The 25,885-nt window shown below is 41.2% G+C and overlaps 1 protein-coding gene and 1 long non-coding RNA gene across 9 annotated transcripts in view; one reads left to right on the forward strand and one right to left on the reverse strand.

Annotated features, from left to right (window-relative positions):
• Positions 1-25,885, forward strand: part of LPP (LIM domain containing preferred translocation partner in lipoma) — a 692,297-nt gene that overhangs the window by 314,200 nt on the left and 352,212 nt on the right. For all 8 annotated transcript variants that reach the window (XM_082461500.1, XM_082461502.1, XM_082461505.1 and 5 more), the window contains one exon: positions 18,630-18,752. In XM_082461500.1, the coding sequence (XP_082317626.1) occupies positions 18,630-18,752 (123 nt within the window). The remainder of the gene's footprint in view (positions 1-18,629; positions 18,753-25,885) is intronic.
• The window catches only part of LOC309660690, a 326,684-nt gene continuing 315,208 nt past the window's right edge, over positions 14,410-25,885 (reverse strand). The window contains exon 2 of the long non-coding RNA XR_014263547.1: positions 14,410-14,645. This is a non-coding gene — a long non-coding RNA (uncharacterized lncRNA). The remainder of the gene's footprint in view (positions 14,646-25,885) is intronic.

Here is a 25,885-nt window from a genome sequence, read left to right on the forward strand (position 1 = left end):
CCTGGTGGCGCAGTGGTTAAGACTCCATGCTCCCAATGCAGGGGGCCCGGGTTCGATACCTGGTCAGGGAACTAGATCCCACATGTGTGTTGCAACTAAGGAGCCCGTGAGCCACAGCTAAGGAGCCCGCCTGCTGCAACTAAGACCCAGTGCAAATAAATACATAAATACATAAATATTAAAAAAAAAAAAAGAACCTCCTTGGTTCCTTTGCTAGATCTGCAACTATTCCTTTTCTTTCTTAGAACTCCCTTTTTCTTTTTTTCTGTCCCTAATTTTTTAGGTGCCCACTCAGTGTTCTCCCTTTTGACCTTCTGTCTTCTCTCAGTAGAAGTCACAACTCTCACAGAGTCAACTTCCATCCCTGTCTATTTAATGACTTGGACTGGTTACGACTCTTGGCACTGTGTCTTTCTTTGACAACTATTGTGCCATTTATCCATAGAAAATCTTTCCACAGGGAGCACCTTCACATTCAATAGGTGTACAAATTCTACTCACGTCTTCCCCCAAAACTTCCATTCTGTTAGAGGTACCACCATTTTTTCTTGGCTCCCAAATTCTAAACTCTGTGGTCACTGTTGATGTGTCTTGCTTTTTAAATATATCTATCACCAACATCTGATTTTTTTTTTTTTTTTTGGTTCAAAATGACTCTCAGGTTTGCTCTAGTCTCTTCATTTTCGATGTCCTAGTTCATTCCTTCTCCATATCACAATAGACTCATTGCTTTGTGTTTTTTTTTCCCTTCCAGCTGCATTTCCCTAACTGATTAGTCTTCGAAAAATGTTATTTTCCTTCTATGGCTTTTTTTGACTGTCGCACTAAATTTCTTCTCTTAGTTGATTTTCAGAGTACTCCAAGACCTACCTCATCCTTTAAAGTACACCTTATCTCCCACTGTGCTCTTTTCATCTTTGCTCTTGCGAGGCTGATGGCGTCACTGTCAGTTTCCCATGTGAGTTAATTCTCCTTGTGTCTTTCTTGGTGCCTGAAGTATCCTCAGCTCTCAGCTGATCAGGAATCCTCCCCATTTTTTAAAAGCCTGATTCGTACCCTCTGACACCGCCAGATGTGTCATCCCCATCTCTCCCTTCTTTGCATCCTGACTCTATTGACTGGGTGGTGTGGTGCAGTGACATGAACCTAGGGTTTAGTGCCAGGAAGCTCTGCTCTATTGCTTACCAGTTGTGTTACCAGTTATCTTCACATGCAAAATGGGAATGATCACTTAGAAAGTTCTTCTGAGGATTCGTTAAGGTAAAGAGTATAGAGTATCCAGTAGTATCTGGTTCATAGTAAAGGCTACAATGAATCAGTTAATGGATAAATCAGTTAATTATGTTTCATTTTGCTGCCACTGGATATATGCCTGTTTGTGGACTGATGTAATTATATCATGTGCCTCCAAACTCTATATCATAAAGCCAGAATCAAAATACGACACGGGGGAGACCTGTAGAAATCACTTAACATCACAAATCCTAAAGCCTCAGCTTCGAAAGGATCATAATCCAGTTCATCTTTCCTGTGATGAGGAAATGGGTGCCCAGATTTCTTGAGTTAACTGCCCAGGGTGACACCGTAGGAGAGGTGACCCCAACCCCCATCCCAACTGGAAGTTCTGGACTCACAGATTTGAATGCTATCTATTATCCTCTTGTCATTCCCCTTTTAGAAACTGTCTGAAGGTTGGATCACAGCTCACATTCCTGTATCACCCATAGTGTTTATCTCATTGAGGGATATTTGGTAGATATTTGTGGATTGATTGATTCATTCTTTGTCTTGGCAATAAGAATTCTCTGGAAACCTCTGTGGAGTATGTACTATACATAGGCTTATCACCCTTTTGATGCTTTTGTAAACACTCGAAGGGTCCAAAATGTACACTTCTGTGCACTGGCTCAGCGTGGTGGGGAAAGGAAACGGGAGAGGAAGTTATATTATATACATCTTGAGCAAATCAAGCTTTTCTATTTTTAGTCCTTGCTACTGTTTGGAAAGTACAACCCTGTTCATGGCAGTCTGGCATGTATCTCCTTAGTGCCATTTCAAAAAGGGAAAAAAATAAATATGGGAATTTTTTGTAGTGAAAATAGTTACTCAGTGAAATCACATAAGTTCCTTCTTTTTCTCTTGATGAAACCTCAAACCCACTAGGCACAGATTCCTCAACCTCAACTATGCATGTCAAAGGCTCACGCAGAGGAGGAGACTGGAGTCAGCAAAACCGAGGATGGCAAGATGTGCTCTGGTGCCTGAGAGACAGGGCAGAGAAGGCAGGGAGAGGGGAGGGAGACACCTCCATCAGTGGAGTCTTGGCCGGCTACCAGATGATGCCCCTGGAGAAAGCTGAACTCTGAACTACATAGATAAAGAGACACCTAGTGTTACAGCCCTTTGCTCAAGCAGTTCCTTCTGCCTGAGTGTCTCTCTCTGCTCTCTTTCTTTCCCTGAGTGCCTTACAGCTGCTCCCCTAATTCAAATAAGTGAATTACTTCTCTTGAGCTGTTTAGGTGACAGTTTGGGGATTTTCCCAATCTGAGGCTATCCTAGTTATCATTGGGGAACAATAAAGAACTTTATGAAAGAGAATAAAATTACCTGGTCTCCATTTAGATGGCTTTCTATAATATAGCAGGCCTTGACTGGTCAGAAGTGGCAATGGTAGGATGGTTTGGAGTCAACTGCAAGAGTCTCGTGAGGCAGACCAGAGCCTGAAACGGGGTGGTGGCCATGACCATGGTGAAGGGGAGCTGGAGTCCAGAGCCATTTGGAAGGAGGGGAGATGGGAAATGGAGGGGTCCATGATGCTTTGCAGGATCCTGACTTTCTTCAGGAAAGAGATATTTGCTTTCTATCCTAGTGTTTGCCAAATAGGAAATTCCTCTGAAAAATCAGAACTCTGAGGCAAGTGTAATGTGAACTTGACTGGAGGAAATGTGGATACCACTGAGCAAAGATTACTCCTCATTAATGAGAGGGACTCCACAGTCTCCAGACAGAAACAGCTCTGCTTAGATACAATTGTGACGGTAGGGTGAGAATCATACATTGCTATAATGAATGCTAATTTGTGGATATCGCTGTATTGTTGTCATTGCTTTTCAATTGAATATGTATTAAGCTCCAACAGGGTGCTATGAATCACGCCAATTTATAGTTGATTTATCAGAACACTCAGAAGACTTTATAAATGCCAGTAAATGGAAACTCACAGCACCCCTTCAAGGTGGTAAACGCTGCTGCCATTTCTACAGAAGAGGACAAGTGAAGTGGATTGTGTTTGCTCTGTTGGCACTGTGGGTGAGAACACAGAGCTGTCGAGGGAGAGAAAAGTCTTTTCCCTGTCCCCGGGAATTGGGTTAGAATACATTAGTAAAGAGTTCTTCTTAAATGTGTTCAGAGTTGTGGGATTTTAATTAAATTGTTCCAGTTATTGTTAGCACTTGCATTAGCGCCCAACACCCAAATTCTAGGCCAGCAGATTTCAAATTGAGTGTGGGAAAGAATTAGGGGAGGGGTTGCAAAGGGCTTGTTAAATTCAGATCACTAGGCCCTGCTCCCAAAAGTTCAGATTTGGTAAATCTGGGAGGGGGGCCTAAGGATTTTCCCTTTTAATGGGCATCTGAGGTGCTTCTGTCCTCAGAGGCGGCTCAGTGTCCCTTCAAAACCTCAGCCTTTTCCTTCTTGTAAGGTCTTTCTTTCACCATCAAAATCTAGCCTCATCCTGAGACCAAGACTTGTGATTTAATATCTGTAGGGTCTCCTACCATTCGCTTAGTGTAATCCTGCAATCCTCTCATTTCCAAACACCCTGTGAGCCAACACTGACAGAAGAACCTACTGTACCCTTAGCATTCTACAGGACACGTGGTTCCCAAGACCTTAGCCCACCTGGTTTTCAAAGTATCCCTGTGGGAGTTGTATTATTATTTTTCTATTTCATAGGTGGAAACTAAAACCAAGAGGGGATATGACTTGATGAGATATCTCACTACTTTAAACCCTTTTGATTGAAATCCAAGTGGGGGCCTGGATTCCACTCTGAACAACAGTTGGGGACAGAGCATCTAGAACTGGTTTAAGTGGAATGTGTCATAAAGAAGAAAGTTCACGATGCAATAGGTGAGAGGAGGGCAGGAGTGGTAGAAATGACAAATTCAGTTTTTCATTATTTCCTTGTTATTCTTCCTGGTTCTTTAATATAGACTAGGTATTGAACCATCACTAAGTAAATAGTAGCCATTTGATTATGGCTTGACTCTGAATATTCTACGAAAAGGAAACATTTCTCAGGAAAGCCTGAGAAGAGGCATGAGCAGAGTTGTGGAGTAGAGGAAGGCTTTTTCAGTGGAGATGAGAACACTGAGGCTTGAGACAGCGTCATCCCTTGCCTCCTTTGGCTTCTTTACTTTCTGTTGGGGGTAATAACAGACTTTTCATAGCACTTGTTCATTTGTATTCCCGAGGTCGAAGGCAGAAATGTTTGTTTTCTTGCGGACTCATATTCATTCCTGATTAAGGTGAATTCAACTTTCTCCTATGGTCCCATACTCACTTTTTATCAACGGCAACCTTTTCGTAAAAATAGGAATTCCTCCTGGGAGTGTCATTAATGTAAATTGTCTGTGCATGGCCCAAAATATATGTGATTCATACGATGTGTTTGTTCCCACGTCAACACTAAGTCCCAGGTTACAATGACCCCTGCCCACTCTCTCCTTTCGTCATGAGGACCATGTTTATCCTCTGGATATCTGTTCCCTGGATACCAGCCAAGCTTCTTCTATGCCTGTAGGGTTTGCACACCTGCATCATCTGACCACAGCTGATCCTCTGAGTCTGATCCTCCTCTATTTTTACGTAAAAGGGCACTTGTATTTGCCAAGTGCTAGTGCACATTGCAGTGTTTTCCTTCTATATCTTTATGTTCCTGTGGCATATGTCTTAAATATTTTTCTCCCTCTAAGATCGTCTCACTTCTCACTGCATCCATGCAGCCCTCTCTGATTTTCTATTTTTTTGCTCTAGCATCTTGTGTTTCTTATACTTTAATACTTACCTGCCTGTATTCAGCCCTATAGTACGGTTATATGTGGACAAACTAACCCCTCGAATGGAATTGTAAGCCCTTGGAGGACAGAGAATTGATGATATTCCTTTCTCCTTTTTTTTTTTTTTTTTCTTTAAAGTAATTCCTGTCCTTCATATCAATATGTAGTGAATATCTGATAAATATTTATGGAAAAGTGAATGAAAACTGTGCTAAATGGGGAGATAGAAGGCGAGAGGGAGGAACGGAGCTTGGCTTTTAACAGTAGCTGCAGCCGTGACCTAATTCATGGTAACCTAAGAGGCCCTTATACTCTCCGTTTCATGTTTGAAGGGAAGACCTTTCCCCTTTAACATTTCCAGCCTAGTGTCATGGAAAGTACAAGAGTTAAAGCTCTGGAGCAAAATGTTTGCGTCCCTAATTTTAATTCTTCTGTTTTCTACCAGAGTGACTTGGAAAAGTCTTTTATTCTCTGATCCTCGGTATCCTCTTTTGTAAAATAGGAATAATGGCTACCAGTCTCTATGATTGCTGGGAGAATTGGATGAGATGATATTTGTGAAAGCGCTTTTCTACACTTAGGCACTTCTCTGTTGATAATGGCAGCGTAGAGAGAGGGAGCTATGATTTTCTTTCTCCATGTTCTCAGCGGTAACTGTGTCCCAGGCTGTGTACAGTGGACTGGGTAGCTGGCCAGCAATGCTGCAGGTTCATAGGATATTTCCCAGAACTGTCTTGGAACAGAGAGTTTGACCAAGAGAAAATGATGAACAGATCTAGAATGATTATTAGGGAACTGATGCATCTTTGATTGTTAGAAAATATGATTCCTGCCATTTTAGGTAATTTCCCCCATACTTTTTCCATTCTTAGCCTTTGAGATAAGACATGACGTGTGTTTTGCCTTTTCCCCTCCTGCCTGCTTGCTAGGATGTTGTCACTCTCACTTATCTTTTTCCATTTCCATTAGTCAGCTAGTGACTCTAAAAACAATACAACCGAATGCAGCTTCCTCTCTGAAGTTGTTATCAGTAACCCTATTTTTGAAAGGAGTGTTTCAAATTGTATCTTGTTAGTATCTGCGCTATAGCTTCTGTATTGTTGACTATCAAAGTACACTCACACTAAGTAGAAACAGAGTAATTTGGTTCCAGTAAGTGGCTATAAGGGAAAAAAACAACAACAACAATGAAAAACTTTAAGCTCCTTATAATGTTAGGTAGGCTGTATTTATATGAATGTGTTAGAATAACAGAACTTTTAAACTAAAAGAAAACATAAAGATCAGGTCTAAACCCATCATTTTGCTGTTGAGAAAACACAGGCTTAGAAAGGGAAAATGATTCGCCCAGGGTCACCCTACTGAATTAAGGCAGAACCAAGACAAAATGCCTAGTTTGTTGTTTCTCTACTCTCCTTGCCTACACATTCGCCTGAGTATTCACTAAAGGGATTTCTGTGGTTGCGCTGGGTGGATAATGTGTCACTTTTCTGGGTCAACATTTCTAAATATTCAGTCATCTTCTGACATGAGCGTACTTACTAGTTTCTTAGGAGAAAATTACAATCCTGTCTTCATTTACTTGACAGTGAGTTTTGAGTGGGAGGACTGGGGCAAGGAAGCATTGATTCAGGTCTCCCTGTGCCATCCTTATCACTTGGTTGTTTGACCAGTAGTAAATCACTTACGCTCTCTGGGCCTTTGTCTCCTTTTTGGTACGATTATGATATTGTAATAGATGTTAGCTAAGGATCTTCCTGTCTTCAATGCCACTTCAATGAATCTAAGTGTCTCCATCCATTCTGGTGTCTCTCTTCTAGGAATTTCTGTAGCACTGGTTTGCACCTGTTGTGTCCATATTGCATTCTCCACCGGTTGGAGGATGGAGTCCTTGCTTAATTTTGTTGATCTTGTCCCACAAGTGAGGCTGGAAATCCTCAGACAGTGTCTGTGCTCCTCTCTTCCATAAAGTTGCCACATCTGGAAGATGGGATGAGAGTAACTTTCTGCTTATTTCATGGATTCTTAAGAAGAATAGTTGAAATAATGTATGAGATATTTGCTTTGGAGAAGATGTTTCACAGTATAAGGTGTTCAATTTTTAGACTGATTTCAGTCCCTTCACCGAATTATTATCGCTGACATCTAAATCACTTCTTTGGGGGCATTTTATTATATTTAAGTGAAAATGTTGGAATAACTGCTTGAATTCCCCTTCCAGTTCTAATATTTCATGAGCCTGAGTTACCTTTTCTATGCTAATCATCTATAATCTATTCACACGTTCCCAAACATCTCTTATCTGTAAGTCCTGGTTGATGGTGCTTAGCACACAGATTCAGAAACACAAAAGTTTAAAGGAATTTCTTACCCCTTATCTGCTTCGATGACAAGCCCCTTGGCTTTATAACTTTGGCTACTTGACATGGAATGCTTGACATGGGAACTGAACGCTTTCCTTCGTTTTCAATTTTGGTAACGTTTTGAGGAGTCCTGAAAGGATTCAAGGATAAAAGGTGTGAGAATGATGAACCAATATATAATGTTACCATCACATTTCTAAGTATTTGAATATTTGCTTCTGGTATTTCTGTTGCATTGTTGGGGAGTGTGAGGAAGTGGTTTCTGGAATTTATCATGCCCCAACCCATTGGTCCTGTGTTATCAAAATGCAAAATCAGAAAGCTATCTTCCATGAGGTTTTAAAACAAAATCAATAGCAAAAATACCTGGCACAGTCTATTTTCTACTGCATGCTACAGCAGGGACCAAAAATATTTCGTCAGTCTATTTGTTTCGTAAGTTCGAATGATAATTGTTCTTTCCCCTCCCCGCTCAGATATTATTTCCTTAAGGGCAAACCAAACTCTTTTTTCCTCTACCTCTTAAAACTTCTAATACTTGTATTATTTTGTGTTAATTGTATTAGCAAAGCATTCCTGGGAAAGTTTCCATGGCACTATATGATGATATCTTTATAGCTATTTCAGTTGGCTATATCTCCTTTTTACACACACACACATACACACAGGCACACACAGTGCAGAAAAGGCAGCTTGGTATAGTGCTGCCAAACTATGTGTGTGGACTGACTGGCAAGGTGGCTCCCCTAAGGATCCTGTTTCTTCCTCTATAGCTCGCCCAGAAAATCAGCAGCAGTGATTTTCCAAGTATCTTTTATAGAACTGCTTCAGCAGACATTACTGGGGGCAATGGGAAAAACCCAGTGGGTGGAACCGTACGCTTCCCTGTTTGTACTTGAACCAGAGCAGCTCTGTTTTTATATGTTTTAAACAATGGGGTTCCGTGTATGATTTTATTTTCCCCATAGGGTTCTGCTGCTTAATAAAGGTGTGCCAAATGTCTCTTTTACTGTCAAATAATTAATCTTATTATGGTTATTTTTATGGCTCTTATTTTATCGATGGATAGATACTGTATGTATTTTCTATGTTATTATATAGCTATTCTCATACAAATTGACTTTTTAATTTTAAGGGACTACTTTAAGAGTACATTATCAATATTTATTTTATAAAGATTAGAATTCAGTAGAAATAACTCATATTGTGTGTGTGTGTGTGTGTGCGCGCACGCTTATTTGTGTATGTTTTGCTTCTGAATAGAGCAGTGAACAAAGGGGCTGCTTGTGTGTACTTAAGCACGGACCACTTTAACCATGGCCCTGTCCTTCCTTACATCTGAGTTGGCTTAAACTCTGAGCGGGCCTAACTCTGGTGGGTTTGGGTCTGGTTGCGAGTGGGCAGCAAAGATAGTGGCAGGCAAACTGTGAAATGTCATTATAGACTCATGCAATGTTCGAGCTTAAAAAAAAATAAAAGAGGACCTGGCAGGTTCATACCCTTCATTTTATAGAAGTGAAAGTTGGGTTTCAGAAAGGAAAAGTGACTGCCTGTTGGTGTCACAAGTAGACCTGACCTCTTGCTGTCATCCCTGTGAATGAGTGGGTCTTGTGCTGGCTGCTTCAGTAAGGCTGACTGTGGAGCAGAGACCACTTGGGGTATTTCCATATAAAGGAGTTTATCTTAAGGATCCATGTGGTTGAGATCTGACACCAGAAGGCTCAAGGATGGGGCCATATCTCTCTCCTTTTTATTCCCCTTTTTCTTCTTCCTTTCCTTTCTTCACTCTCTGATCCTCTTCTTTTCTATTATTTGCATTCCCATTAATCTCTTCTCTCACATAATTGCATCTTATCTTCTTACATGCTCTGATTATTAGCCATGAACATGATCCTCTTGTTTTATCATGACCACAGTTCATCTTCATGGCAGTTTTGTCACATGTTGCTTAGTTCATATTTGTAAGAGAAGGAGGTTTATTGCCTAGCTCATCTTTTTGCCACAGACCAAAGGTGAGATTCACCAGGCCGTTTGTAGATGGGCTGTCCAGCCTTGCTTTTGTGGGTCACAGTGCTGTGGAGTCCCATGGTCCAAAACATGGCTCTTTTGGCAACAAGGTCTGGGGGCAAGACTGTTTCCTTTAAAAAGATGTGGGTTGACCAAACATGATCAACTTTGGGTGAGTGTTCTAGGCCTGAAAAGGATGGGATGATAGGGAATAGGAAGGAAAAAGCTGAGGCCTGTGTCAAGCCTAGTGCTGAAGTTTTATCTTGATGTTTTTTGCTCCAAGTATGCTAGAACCATGAAAACCTCTCTTTGTTTCCTTTTGTCACCTTACTTTCTGTTTATTCATTGCCATACTCTCAGTTGCCAAACTATTGTTCTACTTTGAATTGTGAAGATGTTGCGTCTATTTTGAATGCTACAGTGTTTGCACCAAAGATGGCTTTTTATGGCACCTTTCCTCGCGGTCCTTAACCTGTAGGGTGGATGACTCGTCTTACATAATAATGAGACTCGAGTTTTAGCCTAGCTTTGCACGTTAGAAAAGTTGAATTGTATTTCTATCAGCCATTGGATAATAGCTTCTTAGGGAAGGTTTGTTTGTTTGTTTAAATATCTGCCTCCTCCGTGTGGTTTTACAGAGTCTTAAAGAACTTAAGTGTATTTGATATCACTAGGCAGATGTGAAGGTCATATTATCCAGTAGACTGTAGCCTCTTGCGGTTGGGGATCATGCCTTCCTTAGACTGCTTGCTACTTAGCACAAAGATTTTGTGGAGCTTCGTGGGAGAAGAGCCATTCACGTGAACCAACAATGAGTTCCCCTGTGAACCCTGCTGTCAGAGAGAATTAGACAAAGAAGAGTCAATTATCATATAAGCTGGGTTATCAGTGATGCCTTCCTGGAGGAGTGTATATGATGAGATAGATGGGTTTTTGGAAAGGTAAGCCCTTCAACTCAATGAGTGGGAAGAAGAATGCACAACCATGAACTAAAGCATTTTTTTTTTTCTCTTTTCAACATTTTCCTCCAAATTCAATAAAGTGACATTTCTGTTAGATAAAATAGGCCATATTTTCTGGAGTTCTTACTGCTGAATGCTGCCTGTCTCGACTCAGCATTACCGGAATCAGTGTGATGAGGAGGGTCACACTATTATGTAGCATGCGGGATTATATGAAGAAGCAGTGCTACTGTTTCCATTTTATTTTGGTCCAGGTTTCTCTTACTCATTATTTGGATGGCCTCCATAACCATATAAAATATACACTATTTGCCCTATGAAGTGTTCGTTGTGTTAGAAATGCACTTAGAGCAGTGGTTCTCGAAGTGTGGTCCTCAGATCAGCACCGCCAGCATCACTCGGGAACTTGTTAGAAATGTAAGTTCTTGGGCCTCACCCAAGATTTACAGAATCAGAGACTCTGGAGTGGGATCCAGTAATCTGTGTTTTAACAAGCTCTCCAGGTGGTTCTCTACAGGCTAAAGTTTGAGAACTGCTCGGGCAGAATTATATGCTTCACAGTTAATTCCTAGCACCATCATGTGTTAAGAAGCGTAGGTGCCCCATCTAATTGAAGCCCCCAGCAGCTGATTTTTACTTTGAATCAAAATGCTTTTAAAAGTTACATACTCAGTTGACTGACCATGTCATCCAAAGCATTTATTTTGAGACTGTGATCAAGGTAATGATTGAGTAGCTGTTGTTTATTGAATACTTAAGATGTGAACGGCACTTGACATGTATGAACTCATTTAATCTTTACAACAACTGCATGACAAACTAAGACCCAGAGACCTTAGGTAAATTGCTTAAGGTCACAAAACTGGTAAATGGCAGATCCAGGTTTCAGACCCCTCCAGTCTGACTCCAGAGCCTTTACAACTACTTTTTTTTTTTTTTTTTTTTTGGGCTGCATTGGGTCTCCGTTGCTGCGCGTGGGCTTTCTCTAGTTGCGGCGATCGGGGGCTACTCTTCGTTGCGGTGCACGGGCTTCTCATTGCGGTGGCTTCTCTTGCTGCGGAGCACGGGCTCTAGGCGCGCAGGCTTCAGTAGCTGTGGCTCGCGGGCTCTAGAGCGCAGGCTCGGTAGTTGTGGCGCACGGGCTTAGTTGCTCCGCGGCATGTGGGATCTTCCTGGACCAGAGGTCAAACCCGTGTCTCCTGCATTGAAAGGTGGATTCTTAACCACTGCGCCACCAGGCAAGTCCCACCACTACTTTTTTCTTGTTAAGGATGCTTTGGGAGTAGAATTCAATTAAAATGATCACAAAGAAATTCATTGATTATATTCTCAGCTTCATCAAAGAAAGAAAGATGATGGATAAATGATAGATACTTATTTTTGTTGCTTAGAGATAATACAGCTTTTTTGTATTCCTTCTGTTTTCACCAACCAGTATCTTTTTAACATTAATTTAGAAATAAGGGAATAATGAACTTTATTAACCATAAAAGAATACAAAAATGAAGTGAAATTCACACTGTATTATTAATACTGAAATAATACCATTGAAAAGAAAATCAAAATTGTATGTAAAAGGAATATACTATTTTGTGCCACTTGCCTCCTAGGGTTCCCTAAGATGAGATAGTTTTATATATATTGCTCAGCTCTCAGGGAGAGCTTTTTTGCTCTCTAATGAACCACAAAGGGAAGTCCAGGCATAGGTAGGGGTTTGGAGTCCCTTAGTGTTATACACATAGGGTCTGCCCCGAGGAGTTCCGTGAGCTTTGTGAAATGCAATGTAAATATCACAGATTTAGTACCTCCAACATCAAGTGGTCTCTCTGATTATTTTGAGCAGTCACATGCACATCTTGGCTCCTCAAATCCCCCTTCTGTGATGGGTCAGTGTGATCGCTTGGCCACCTCAAAGATTCTGGATGTTGTTGAGGATTAGGTCAGTTCATGCATGTTTGGAGTGTGACACTGTGGATTGGCTCTGATTCTAGGATGTTAACTTCCTAGGGCAGAGAGTGGTTCTTAATTAACTAGACCATTCCCCAATCCTTTGTTTATCTTAACAGCCTGAAGAGAACTCTGTCTTTAACAATGCTGATCTGATCATTAGGTTCCTGACGTTTTTTTCAGAGCAGAGGACTTTGCAGTTCTGCTCCCTACCTCAAAAAGGAAATGAATACTTAACAAATAAATTGTTATTATGCTAAGCAGGATCCATTTATTTCCATTTGTTAATAATGGATACTCTCACCATTTTGCAACCACCAGTGCAATAATCCATGCAGGCAGGAATCATCTATGGATACTAAAACCATTGGGTGAAAAGTTTGTGATGAGCAGAATATTAGCAGAGTCTCAAAGTGTCACCTCACACATCATGTATTGATTTAAAAGGGAAGAAGACACTTTCACAGTGAAGAAATCTGGTGGACACTACCTTAACCAAGTCATCAAACTTGTCATCACTAAATGGCCAAATAACGTTATGAGCTTCCTGATGTGATGCAATGGAAAGAGCACAGCGTCATGCATGGACTCTTCCTGACAAACTTGTGTAATCTGAATCTCATCATCAGACAAAGCCAGATTGTTCAACTTTTTATAAGACACCTGGCCTGAATTCTTTACACAAAGTCAGTTTCATGAAAGGCGAAAATAGGCTGGGGCCTGTTCTAAATTAAAAGAGACTAAAAAGACATGTCACCTCAATGTATGATCTTTGATTGGATTCTGGATGGAAATTAACAACAGTCGATAAAAGGACATTACTGGGACTTCTGGTGAAATGTGAACATGCGTGCATATCAGATTACTGCACCCACATTACATTTCTTGGGTGTGACAATGGTATTGAAAAGTTAGTTCTTAGGATATGTAAGCTGAAGTATATGGAGGGGAAGTTTCTGCAACTTCTTTCAAATAGTTAAACTACAATAACAAGCAAGCAAATATATTTTTGTTATTAGAAGGGGAGGCAAAATGTTGGCCATTGATAAATCTGGGTGAAGGGTGTGTGGATGGAGTTCATTTTGCTACTTGTTCAACTTTTCTATGAGTTAATTTTTTACATAAGATATTTGGATGTAAAGAGTGAGTAAATAAATAAATATAAATGATGCTCTTTCATGACTCGCTGCTGGCACTCCTTATCTATCACCTGTAGTTAGTGGACTAGCAATATAACCCAAATGGCCTCACACGCTATGAATTCTGGTTCTGGGCCCTATTTTAAAGTATATTTCTGTGTACTTACAGTGGGAGAGTCATCACCCTGTAATTCTAGTAGTGGCACTCAGAATTATGATTTTCCAAATTATAATAAGCCCTGATTGTGATTTGGTGAGCTTTTATCATATACATATTTATTGAATGAATGAAATTAAGTGTCTTATAGGAAATAATATCCCGTGAGTGGCTTATTCATGTGAGTTTTATAGCTGTTAATAAGGGGACAGACACAGTCACTGGACACCCTTTGTACCCTACTTCTCACCCTCTCATTCCACCTTCAGACGCCAGCCATTGCCATGGCAACCACCACTGCATAGGTATGACCTAGCAGTACCTGAGGCAATACAGCCTCAGCTGTAAAACCTTTCTCTCACTCTGTCCTGGGACTTTTCTGCTACCTCTGTACTTCTTGGGACAAGTATGAGGGAGTTAATATCCCTGTAGTGATTCTAAACCAGTAGAGAACTAGAGCCAGAGGATAAACATTCTCTTCTCTCATTCCCTACGTGGGAAAATCTGAGGCACGTTTCACGGAGCTCCTTAGAGAGCTCCCAGGAAAATGGAGCCCTAGTTCTCCGTATTGGTGACCAGCTCAATTCAGCACCTTTGAATTGGCTTTCCCTCCTTTCCTGCTTAACTTGTCTGGTCCTTCAGTACAGTTTTCTGGGACTGATTCCCAAAAATCAATGACCTGCACACAAGCCTTTGTCTCAGGCTTTGTTTTCGGCAGATCCTGGACTAAGACAATGGAATCTCTCTACTTATTGTTGAAGAGCATAAGAATCATTTTTTTTTTTAATTTTATTTATTTATTTTTGGCTGTGTTGGGTCTTCGTTTCTGTGCGAGGGCTTTCTCTAGTTGCAGAGAGTGGGAGCCACTCTTCATCGCGGTGCGCGGACCTGTCACTCTTCATCGCGGTGCGCGGGCCTCTCACTATTGCGGCCTCTCTTGTTGCGGAGCACAGGCTCCAGACGTGCAGGCTCAGTAGTTATGGCTCGCTCAGTAGTTGTGGCTCACGGGCCTAGTTGCTCCGTGGCATGTGGGATCCTCCCAGACCAGGGCTTGAACCCGTGTCCCCTGCATTGGCAGGCAGATTCTCAACCACTGCGCCACCAGGGAAGCCCAAGAATCATTATTATTATAGTGACCACTTTATAGGAGGCCCTTTGGTATCTGGAAAAAGCATTAGGCCAAGAGTCAGGAGACTCTTCCTTATTGTTACTTGGCCTCGGGCAGGTCATTCAACCGTCAGGTGACTGGTAAGGCTGCAGTGACAGGGAGTTAAGGAGAAGACATGTAGGTAAGTGTGTAGGATTCCATTAGCTGGTTATAGGACTATGTCCTCCGGTGTGTAGTGTAAAGTGTTGAGAGTAGCAAGGAAGTTCCCAGATCTAAACGTGCTGTGGTAGTAGATGAAGCACCAAGAGAAGGGCTGGTGGTGAGACTTATGCAGGACTTCAGTTATTTGAACTGAGACATTAAGTAGAGAATCAGTGGTGAGAAAGAAACCTATCCTAGTCCATAATGGGGAATGAAATGTAGGAACAAAGTTCTTATCAGAAGGCCAGGTAGGGCAGCAAGGGGGGGTCTTGGGTGAAAAACCTCACAGCATTAGGCTGGAACTTGTTCCATGACATCAACCTAATATGAGAAACTGAAAATGGGGAGTCGTCCCAACTCAGAGGGAAGGCAGAATGAGGTCTTACATGCACAGGCTGATCGGACGCTATAATTACTTGTTTCATTGCATGGCTCAGGGCAATTCTGTGACTTCTGAGGCTCCGTGGTATCCCTTTACTCAGGGCATGGGCAGCTGCTGTGCTGTCTGCTACAGTGGAGTACAGATGTTGAAGACCTGATTAAATCCTGTCTCTTTACTGATACCCCAAGGGAATACTTAATGAATGATGCTCCCTTTAAGAAGAAGAATTCAAGAGGGAAGAGATATGGGAACATATGTATATGTATAACTGATTCACTTTGTTATAAAGCAGAAACTAACACACCATTGTAAAGCAATTATACTTCAATAAAGATGTTTAAAAAAAAAAAGAAGAATTAACAATAGCTATATTATTCATGTTAATTTATTGTTACTGGTTGCTATAATTAATGCAATTTATGAAAATCATAATAATTATAGCGCTTTACAATTTAACGAGTGTTTTTCCCATCCATTTTCTTATGAGTCTTGTAACATCCCTCTGACTTCGGTAGGGCAGGTGATGTTCTCCTAGTTTTATAGGTGAGGAAACTATGGCCCAGGGAAGAATTTAACTAGACTCCAGTCCACCACCCTTACCAATATTTTGTGCTGTCTATGAGTATATGGGAATACAGTGATCAAATTCATGTTAATAATAATGTTTTATAACTGCATATAAGAGAATCAGGTTCACACAATTTTCAATTGCCTTCCATAACGCAACTCAGATCCTACCTTTCCTTGTACCAGAATCCATTGCCAGAATGTTCACATGAATTTTAAATTTTTGAGGGTCTTTTTTTCTTAATAAAACCACAGTATTTCATAGTTATTAATACTCAATGAAGTAAAGATGAGATCACCTCTAATAGAGGGATTAGCTCTTTGAAAACATCTGGTCCTAGGGCAGAGGCCCACTGGTCTTAGAGGCTTTGGTCAACTGGAAATTCAGACTCTGAGAAGACATAACCAACCTGTCATTTCACTGTTTTCCCATTTCTGGCTGTGTAGCAAGAGGGCTGAGGAAAGCCTCTCAATTTTCACAAGGACGACCTTCAAATCTGGGCCATACAGCGTGAAATAGACAGACACACACAAGTGTGCACACACAGGCACACTGAGCCTTTTGCTTCCCTTCGCATCCACTGATCCTGCTGTACTTCTAGCTGATTTCACCCAAAAGATGTTGATATGGAAAAGGTTACGGGCTGGACCTATGGCAGAGTCTGCCATTACTTATTCATTTATTGACTCAAATTATTCATTGAACACATTCATGGATTAGGCCCTGAGCAAGATTCTGGGGAAATAATGACGAGGGAAACAGACAAATTCCTTGCCCTCATGAAGCTTACATTCTCCTGGGGAGTCTGGTGATAGACAGACAAATAATACATAAAATATAATGTTAGATGGTGATAGATATTACAAGAAAAATAAGCAAAACAGGGTGAGGGGATAGAGTGCCATAGAGGGGTCATACAGATGCATCCAGAAAGAGAAAATGATGAGAAGGTTGTTTTAGATAGTGTGATCAAAGGTACCCATAGTTAAAGAGGGCTCACAAGAACAGATGCCACTGCCTACGGGGCAGGCAGCAGTCTTTGGGTTTGGCTCCAAGGGGCTGGGCTATAGCTTCATACACCTTGATGTTATCATCGTGCCTGGGATAGATAAGGTCCAGAGGGATTAACTCATGCTGGCTAAATTCACAATAGACTGACCAATATGCTAGATCCCAATAGAGATGTTTTATGCAGAGAATTAAATAGGTATAAGAACTCAGGGAAGGTTTTGGGAGCAAGCTACCAAGGGAAAAGAAACTAGTGGTCTTAATCGGAAATACCATTATGCTATCATTGATGCATCATATTCATTAAAAAGATAAATTTGCCTGGAGAATTGTAAGATTTTAATGCTAGCTTGTAAGGGTACCCTAGTTTTTGTCGTCACTGAGGAAACTCTGGTTTCTTGGCTTTTTTCTAAACTCTTCCAGACACTATACTGATATTTAACTTCCTTAGACAAGTTCAATAGAGTTAATTCAATTACACTAACTTCCCATTATTTCATTCCTACTGGGCCTTACTGCAGATTCACTTTGATTTCTTGACGGAGTCTTAAGAGATATTCTTATCACATGTCCATGATTGTTATTACACTGTCACCTTAAAAAATTACTTTAGGGCTTCCCTGGTGGCGCAGTGGTTGAGAATCTGCCTGCCAATGCAGGGGACACGGGTTCGAGCCCTGGTCTGGGAGGATCCCACATGCCGCGGAGCAGCTGGGCCCGTGAGCCACAACTACTGAGCCTGCGCGTCTGGAGCCTGTGCTCCGCAACAAGAGAGGCCGCGATAGTGAGAAGCCTGCGCACTGTGATGAAGAGTGGCCCCCGCTCGCCGCAACTAGAGAAAGCCCTCGTACAGAAACGAAGACCCAACACAGCAAAAATAAATAAATAAATTAATTTAAAAAAAATTACTTTAACTCACCCTGCTTCCAAATTCTAGGGCGACCTTTATGGTTCCTTTGTATTTCACTCTCTATTTCCTTGCCTTAAGCTCTAGGCAAACTGCTTGTTTTTCCTAAGCTTGCTCCCACTTCCTGGGGATGCCCTTGTGGCGGTGTTATTGCCCTCTGCTCGCTCCACATGGATTCTCAGTGCCGGTAGCAGTCGGTGCTCGTGCTAACATGGGACACTGACATATGAAGTCCACAGATCCCCCGGTTCACAATCAGTGGTCACTGCCACATGCTTCCTCTGCGGCCCCTTGGCCAGGACCCGGAGCGGTCTTATTCTAGTTCACTTTTTAGGGGCATCGCTTGGGGCTTGCTGTCTCTCTCTGACACAGGCACACCTAGTCCACTGATCTCACACTGATTCCATTCCTCCTCCTGGACTTAAGTCTCTCCTTGCCTTTTCCTGCTCCAACTAAAATGTCATCATTCTGTACAGTGGTTTCTGAACGTGGAGTTTTCATTATGTTCCTAGTTGGATCTGCTCCTTGAGTGCAGGGATGGAGACATTTACTTCCTTTAACTTGGATATTCATCAAAGGAAATATCCTCTAAATAAGAGTATGACTTTAGGACAATCACCTCATATATTTCAGTTTTCTTACCTGTCAAAGAGGGATAATTCTCCAGCCTGCCTCACTGAGATGTTATAAAAGCTAAAAGAAATGAGGTGCAGAAAAACTTGGACAAAGTCACAGTATAACTTGAGAAATTTGAACTCAGATTGATATGGATGGAAACTGGAAATTTCCCTTTTTAACATGACTATGTTGCTTCTCACAGGGAAATCCTGGAGGCAAGACGCTTGAGGAGAGACGCTCGAGCCTGGACGCTGAGATCGACTCATTGACTAGCATCTTGGCTGACCTGGAGTGCAGCTCCCCCTACAAGCCTCGGCCTCCACAGGTAAGAGCTATCTGCAAATACTCACCACAGATAACCTGCAATTATCTGAAAGAACAAGCTGCTTCTTTTATCTCTTCCATTCTTTTTGGATTTTCTCAGAGTCAACGGTCTAAGTTGTCTTTTTTTTTTTTTTAATTAGGTTTTTCTTTTTATTTATTTATTTATTTTTATTTTTATATATTTATTTTTGGCTGTGTTGGGTCTTCGTTTCTGTGCGAGGGCTTTCTCTAGTTGCGGCGAGCTGGGGCCACTCTTCATCGCGGTGCGCGGGCCTCTCAGTATCGCGGCCTCTCTGGCTGCAGAGCACAGGCTCCAGACGCGCAGGCTCAGTAGTTGTGGCGCACGGGCCTAGTTGCTCCGCGGCATGTGGGATCTTCCCGGACCAGGGCTCAAACCCGTGTCCCCTGCATTGGCAGGCAGATTCTCAACCACTGCGCCACCAGGGAAGCCCTAAGTTGTCTTTTTATTTAATATCAACATGTGTTAGTTAACAGACAGACATTTCTTTCATTGATTTGATTAGTATTTTCTTTAAAATAACCCAACAGTGTTATACACAAACGTTATAAAATTAAATCTCTTATTCCATTGCCCTGCTCTTTTTCTGGCTTTGTCTAGGTGGATATTTTGTTATATGTTGGTATAACCTTCAGAAATATGGCTTAGCATGGCTATGTTAAAGTTAGGGTGAGGGCTACATCTTTTCTAAGAAATTCCTTACGTTGGATATTGAGGCGGCTTGCTTTTTTGCTTGTTGGAAGTAATACTATGCGGGGCATTTTCGTGTATATTTTCTCTGGAGCTATTTCCCTAACTCAGATTTTTTTAGAGCGGGATTTCTACATTGGGGATTACGAGTGCTTTCTTTACTTTTCTTTCCACGGGTGGTACATAGCTTATACTGGCACCAGCAGTTTGGATATATCAGTTTCTCCCCAATCTTACCAGAATTTGGTGACAGCAATTAATCTTTTTTTTTTTTTTTAATGCAAATGGTGCCTTGTTATCAGTTCTTCTTTGTATCCTTTGGCTTCCTTTGGAGCATGGCTATTCTTCTGCACCTTCATTTATTATCTGCATTTTGGAAGCCGACCTTGCACTGCTTGTGGTCATTCCACTGCCTCCCTCCGGTCTTGAGAAAGTAATGGCAAATCAATTTCAGGGCTTGTGACTCCTCAGAAGACAGCCAGCAGGACTCTGCATGCAGATCTTGGACCGGCACTGTTGTCACTGTGTTGTTTGACTCTCGTGTGATGTTTGCTTGACCTACAGCACTCCAGTTCTTCAACAGCAGCCTCTATATTCACAATGGTTCATTTCACAGATTAAAAGCCAGTCCTGCTTCTCTGTTGTCAGTCGTTTCAACACAGAACTTCGTAAGGTGCTTTCCTCTTTAGACATGTTCCCATTGCCTTTTCTAGACATACAATGGGACTGTCAGCTATGTAGAGGCACAAGGCAAAACACACTAGAGCTTAGCTCTTCCTCAGCTCTCGTTACTCTTGGCTCCACTAGACCTGTCAGTGGTGAAAATGCACTTTATTTCCGTAAACAATGTGCTGAGCTGCAGGTAGGTAGCATGGGCTGTGGTCTTTTGGCGGAACTGTTAGGAGGTTGAAAGGGAGAAAAATAGGACCGAGTTGTCATCTTTCAGGAGCCTATAATATCCTAAGTTCAACAGTGGCAGATATATAGAAGCACAAGGAAAAGAGCGAGATATTCTTTTAAAGGTGGCAACATCTGAGAAGGTTCATCCGAAGATCTGTGTGTTCAGCTAAGGGATGGGTGGCACGGTGATGTTGGAAGCAAGAGGGGAGAGAGAGCAGCCTGAGCCACGGGGCAGGAAGGTCCGGGCTGCATTCAGAGAACTGCAAGCAGCGTGGTGGCCGCAGCCGAGGCCATGGAGAGCTTCAAGTGGGCTACAGGCCTGGGGGCTTCCTGCTAACAGCCTGTGGACTTGTTTGAATGCCAGATTAAGATTTTGATCTGTCTTTTATAAATAATAGGGGATAGTTGAAGGTTTTCAAGCAGGGGAAAGCTATAATTCATCCTGAAAAAAGGAACATAGGAAATAAGACAGACTCTGGAAAGATGCAAGAGGATGGACCCAGGTCTCAGAAATGTTTTACAGCAAACTGTAGTTTGATGTTAAGCATGTTTCCAATTGCACCCAAGCAAATACCTCAAGCCCACTTTCTCGGAACAGCAAGGCCACTGACTTTGCCCCTGGACTCATCCATTTTGTGAGTAAATACTTCTATGCCCTCTCCCCCTTTTTATTTATTTATTTATTTTTTTATTTTTTTATGGTTGTGTTGGGTCTTCGTTTCTGTGTGAGGGCTTTCTCCAGTTGCGGCGAGCGGGGGCCACAGTTCATCGCGGTGCGAGGGCCTCTCACTATCACGGCCTCTCTTGTTGCGGAGCACAGGCTCCAGACGCGCAGGCTCAGTAATTGTGGCTCACGGGCCTAGTTGCTCCGCAGCATGTGGGATCTTCCCAGACCAGGGCTCGAACCCGTGTCCCCTGCATTGGCAGGCAGATTCTCAACCACTGCGCCACCAGGGAAGCCCCCTCCCCCTTTTTAAATAGGAGTTTTGGTTGCTCTTTTTTTTCCCTCCTAAATTCTCATACCCTGATATACACTGGGGAGATTCTGCATAGAGGTTTTTGCTTAATATAGCCTTCATCCTTTAAGACTGTGTCTACACACGCCTCCCGTAAACCACTGCATTTTAATGGGTTTATTCAGCAGCCACGTTTTTGTTTGAGCAATCTCACTGTGCACACAAACTCATAATCACTGATATTTGGACAGTGCTTTACTGATTGTAAAATAAAGCACTTTCACATCTATTCACACTTCAGTGAAATACAGATATCTCAACTCTGATATATAGATGGTGTGCTTATTTTGTGGATGAGGAAACTAAGTTAGGACATATGACTACAATGTGAGCACAGCTGGACCTTGAATTTAGACCTGTGTTTGATTTTTAAGTTCTAGAACCAGATTGAGGATATCCCTCGGAATGTTTTTCTTTTTATGAGAAAGCCATACTCAAGGGACACTGGTCAGTCACATGAGTAACAGTGTCCCTTGAGTATGGCTTTCTCATAAAAAGAAAAACATTCAAAGGGTAAAAAAAAATTCGGGCGGAGGGGCAATATAGGAGTGGGGGAGTGAAAGGTATAAACTATTGGGTATAAGATAGGCTCAAGGATATATTGTACAACACAGGGAATATAGCTAATATTTTGTAATAACTGTAAATGGAAAATTACCTTTAGAAATTGTATAAAAATTTAAAAAATTAATAGTGATAACTCTTAAGTAGAACAGGTTGAGAATTCCACTTTTCAGCTGCCTGTTCCATTCAGAAATTAAAGAGTGATCCATTCTAACTTCTTTATTATTCTAATTTAGGAAAGCAAGAGTTAATTGGGAGAAGCAGCTCATTCTTCTGAATGATCTTTACTCTGGTGGAACTAAATTAGATGTGTTAGTATTTATTGGTTAACATAATTATATGCTGTGAGAACAATAATCACACACTTAAAATATTAAAAGTATGTGCTAAGAGAAGATGATGTCTGCAGTAGATTGTGTTGTGTTGTAATCAAAAGGTACTTGAAAAGTCCTAGAAATGTAGACTGTTACTGCCCAATTTTGATGTTTCCATTTTTGATCCAAAGCAAACTGCAAAACCTGTTGAATCACCTGACTACTTAAAGTAGGCTAGTAGGTCTGTGATTTCTCATTATTCAAGAATGTGTTTTGTGCTTTCCCCGAACCCACCTCTGAATCACCTTTGCAAGGCTGCTTTGACTCATGGATTGAGCAGAAAATGATCATATAGGTGGAATGTTTGTACAGTAAGTGGTCCAAAGTTGCTCTATTCACATAACAAGTTTGAAAAATATCTGAGCTCTTGAAAATAGATTTTTATGGGGCATTTTCTTCCTTTTTTGAAAGGGGCAATTTCCACTCTCAGATTTCCCAACTTTATTTCTGTTCACTTATTTATCCATATTTTTATTTGGGAAATGTGGCTTCATTCCACATTTTCATTCATTCAACTAACATTTATTGAGATCCCACTGTGGATTAGGCATTGGAAATATAGAGGTTAGTGTGTCAGCATGTTCTTGCTCTAGAGTAATCCTTAGTCTTACAGAAAAGACAAATGCATAAACAATTCAGAGGGACACAAAAGAAGAGCTTTGTTGGATGTGCTACTTTAAGTTATTGTGTGACTCACCAGATGTTGAAATTGTTGAGAAATCAAAGATAGGAATATCAACATTGTATTTTATACTTTTCTAGGGAAGTGTCAGGGAGGATTGCACAGAACAGGTAGAATTTGAGTTCCCTTGGCTGCATATGTCATGGGAAAGGCATGGGATTCAAATGAGAGAATAACAGGAATGAGAAAGTCAAGGAATGTTGAAAGTGAATGCCTTGTTGGAAGAATGAGGTAGTTCAATTATGATATAGGGCATGTGGAATACAAAGTGAATGGCAGATGAAATCACAGGCACTAATTTAATACCTAAGTAGCCTTGATGCCCAAGGACTCTCTCAGTAAAAGGAGAAATTTGGGGGGGAGAGACGGGTAGCAGCAGTGTTTCTGGCTACAGTGGGTTTGGGGGGTAACACCTTTAGCAAGTTTTACAGAAGATATAAATTGTACATCTGTGCCAGCCACTGCCCAGAGTAATGCAATTAAACTACCTTAGTGTTTAGCAATAAAATTTCTGATCATTAAAAAATGTGTGTATTAGGGGGTGGTTTTAGAAAAACAGGTGCGAGAAGCTCGGAAGGGGTTGTGGGGTGAATTGCAAACTCAGTATGATCTGAGAGTATCACAGCTTAGAGGTCATGTAACCAAACTCTTACTTTACAGAAGGAAAGTTTTTGTCTAGAGAGGGAAAGAGCATTGCTCAGTGAGGCTCAGTTCGAGGTAGGATGAATGATTTTTTTCTGTTTTGCTTGAACCATGATGTAATGGTTCCCTGTGGATGCTAAGATCAACCAAGGGACACCTTGGTTCCCTTTAGCATTTCAATTAGTTTATTCCAAAATATCTCTCTTTTGTGGTACTTTCCCTAAAATATGGCTTGGAAACATAAAGGAGTAGACAGATCAAAAACATAAAGGTAAACAGAAAATTTATGATAGTATAGTGTCTTTGGATTAGTATGTGTCTAGATCCCACCCATCTGGCTTTCTACTGTTAGTAAAAGTACAGCTTAGACTCTTGGGAAGAGCCACACGGGGTCACATTGAAATTCTCTTGATTCCTTAGAAGACAAAGGATAAATCCATGGATTTATCGTTTTCTTTCCCTTCTCTTGACAAAACCAGGCCTAGAGGGCTGGCCTTCTAATTCCTAATACAAAGCTGCCTTTTCTTCCCTGCAGTGAGTTTAGTAGGGTTGGAGCTGGTACCTAGGTGACTTGGAAGAACTTTCAGATATTGTATATTAATTGTAACTGGGGATTTAGTATTTTTGAATCAAATTTCTTTGGAATTGAAATTTCGCTATCCTCATTTAGATTAGTATGAAAAAATTTGGAGAGATTCCAGGGATAAGAATAGGGCTGGACCTTGTTTGATAGTCTAGGCTCCCAAGTTTGCCAATAAGAAGAGCACTGTCTTCTCAATTCCCTGTGATCACCTCTCTAAAAAGAGCTCCAGTTGTGTGAATTCTCCACATCACCAGTCTGAGCTTCCTTTTCTAGATTTCTAAAATGGGCATGGTAGCTACAGTTTTTCCCCTTTTGCAGAGATACCATATTGTTCTAGAGTTACAGGAAGTAAGATGTTGGCTTTGAGCAACAGTCCACTCAATCCTTCCCATTTTTGTTTTGGGATTGCTAGCTTGTGTCTGGAGCTTACTTTGAAGCTTCAGGTCTTTGAAGTTTTGGGGTTTATCCTTTCTGAATGCTGGTTGCGCTATCAGTGATATATTTATCTTTCTCATTTAAAGCATTTTAAAAGTATTGTAATTTCTTAGTCTATTTGGAAACTGAGTACATACACGCTGTTTGGTCACATGGACACATCTCAAATTGAAATTCCAGTGCTGTCACACTGAGTCCCTTTCATAGAGCAATAATCTATGAGGCAACCTAAGAAATTATTTCAGGTGTGTCTGTGTTGCATGGAAGGCTTTTTGTTTGGAATTCATGTGGCCTGAGGGCTTGCAGGCAGCATAATCAGGGTGGAGTTTTATGGTGCCATGGATCTTCTATTCTCTTATGCTCCATGTTCTGGCTTGCAAAAGCCATGAGCAGCTGCAGGGGAGATTAATTAGGAATTAAATTTTTAATATTCCATATTATTTGTTGCAACCCAAACATGTAGGCTACTGGGAGATGAAGGCTGCAACATGCTGATACTGTGTGGTAAGATGTAGACTATCCCTGCAGACTGGGACTTTGCTGCTGCTTTGTTTGGCTTCTTGGGAATGGAGATAGGAACTGGGTATTATACTGTTGAAAAAGAGAAGAGGTGTGGACAGTGTCATTTCCTCTTCCCATATTCAACTGGGAAAAAATGAGGTGCATACTGTGTTTTGCTTAAGAAAGAAAAACAGATTTGTCTCTGTGTCTGTACTGTCTGCTTACTAATAGTTTTCTCTGAGAGCTAGGGTCAAAGTTGAAATATAGTAGAAACCTCATATATGATACCAAATGGAGTCCAATAAAATAATAGAGGCAAAAATACCATTTTAAAAGAACAGGGGATCTAATTCTTTGCAGTGCCCATATTTAGAAGATCTGGGTTATTTTGAATTAGTCTGTACCTGCCAGGAAACCTCAACATTAAGTAACAATGAGGTGGCGGTGGTGGAGCGGTTAGCTGACTCAGAGTTGCATGCCCTGAGTTTGATGACGGGCAACTGATTTTTAGATTGTATATAACTGCATCTCAATAACATGTATACCTCCTCCTCCTTTTTAAGAAGGTGATGTTTGTGTCTTATATGACAAGCATAATAAAGTTAACTTTTAATCTTGTTTTGAGCACCATGAAAATGTAACATTTTCAGAGTGGAACTTTAGGTTGAAGATCTACCTTGAATTGAACCTCTACAAAACTTTTGCCCCAAAATGCCCATTTTACTTGT

Source organism: Balaenoptera physalus (assembly GCF_965194825.1).
Source record: "Balaenoptera physalus genome assembly, chromosome: 4".
Lineage (NCBI taxonomy): Eukaryota > Metazoa > Chordata > Mammalia > Artiodactyla > Balaenopteridae > Balaenoptera > Balaenoptera physalus.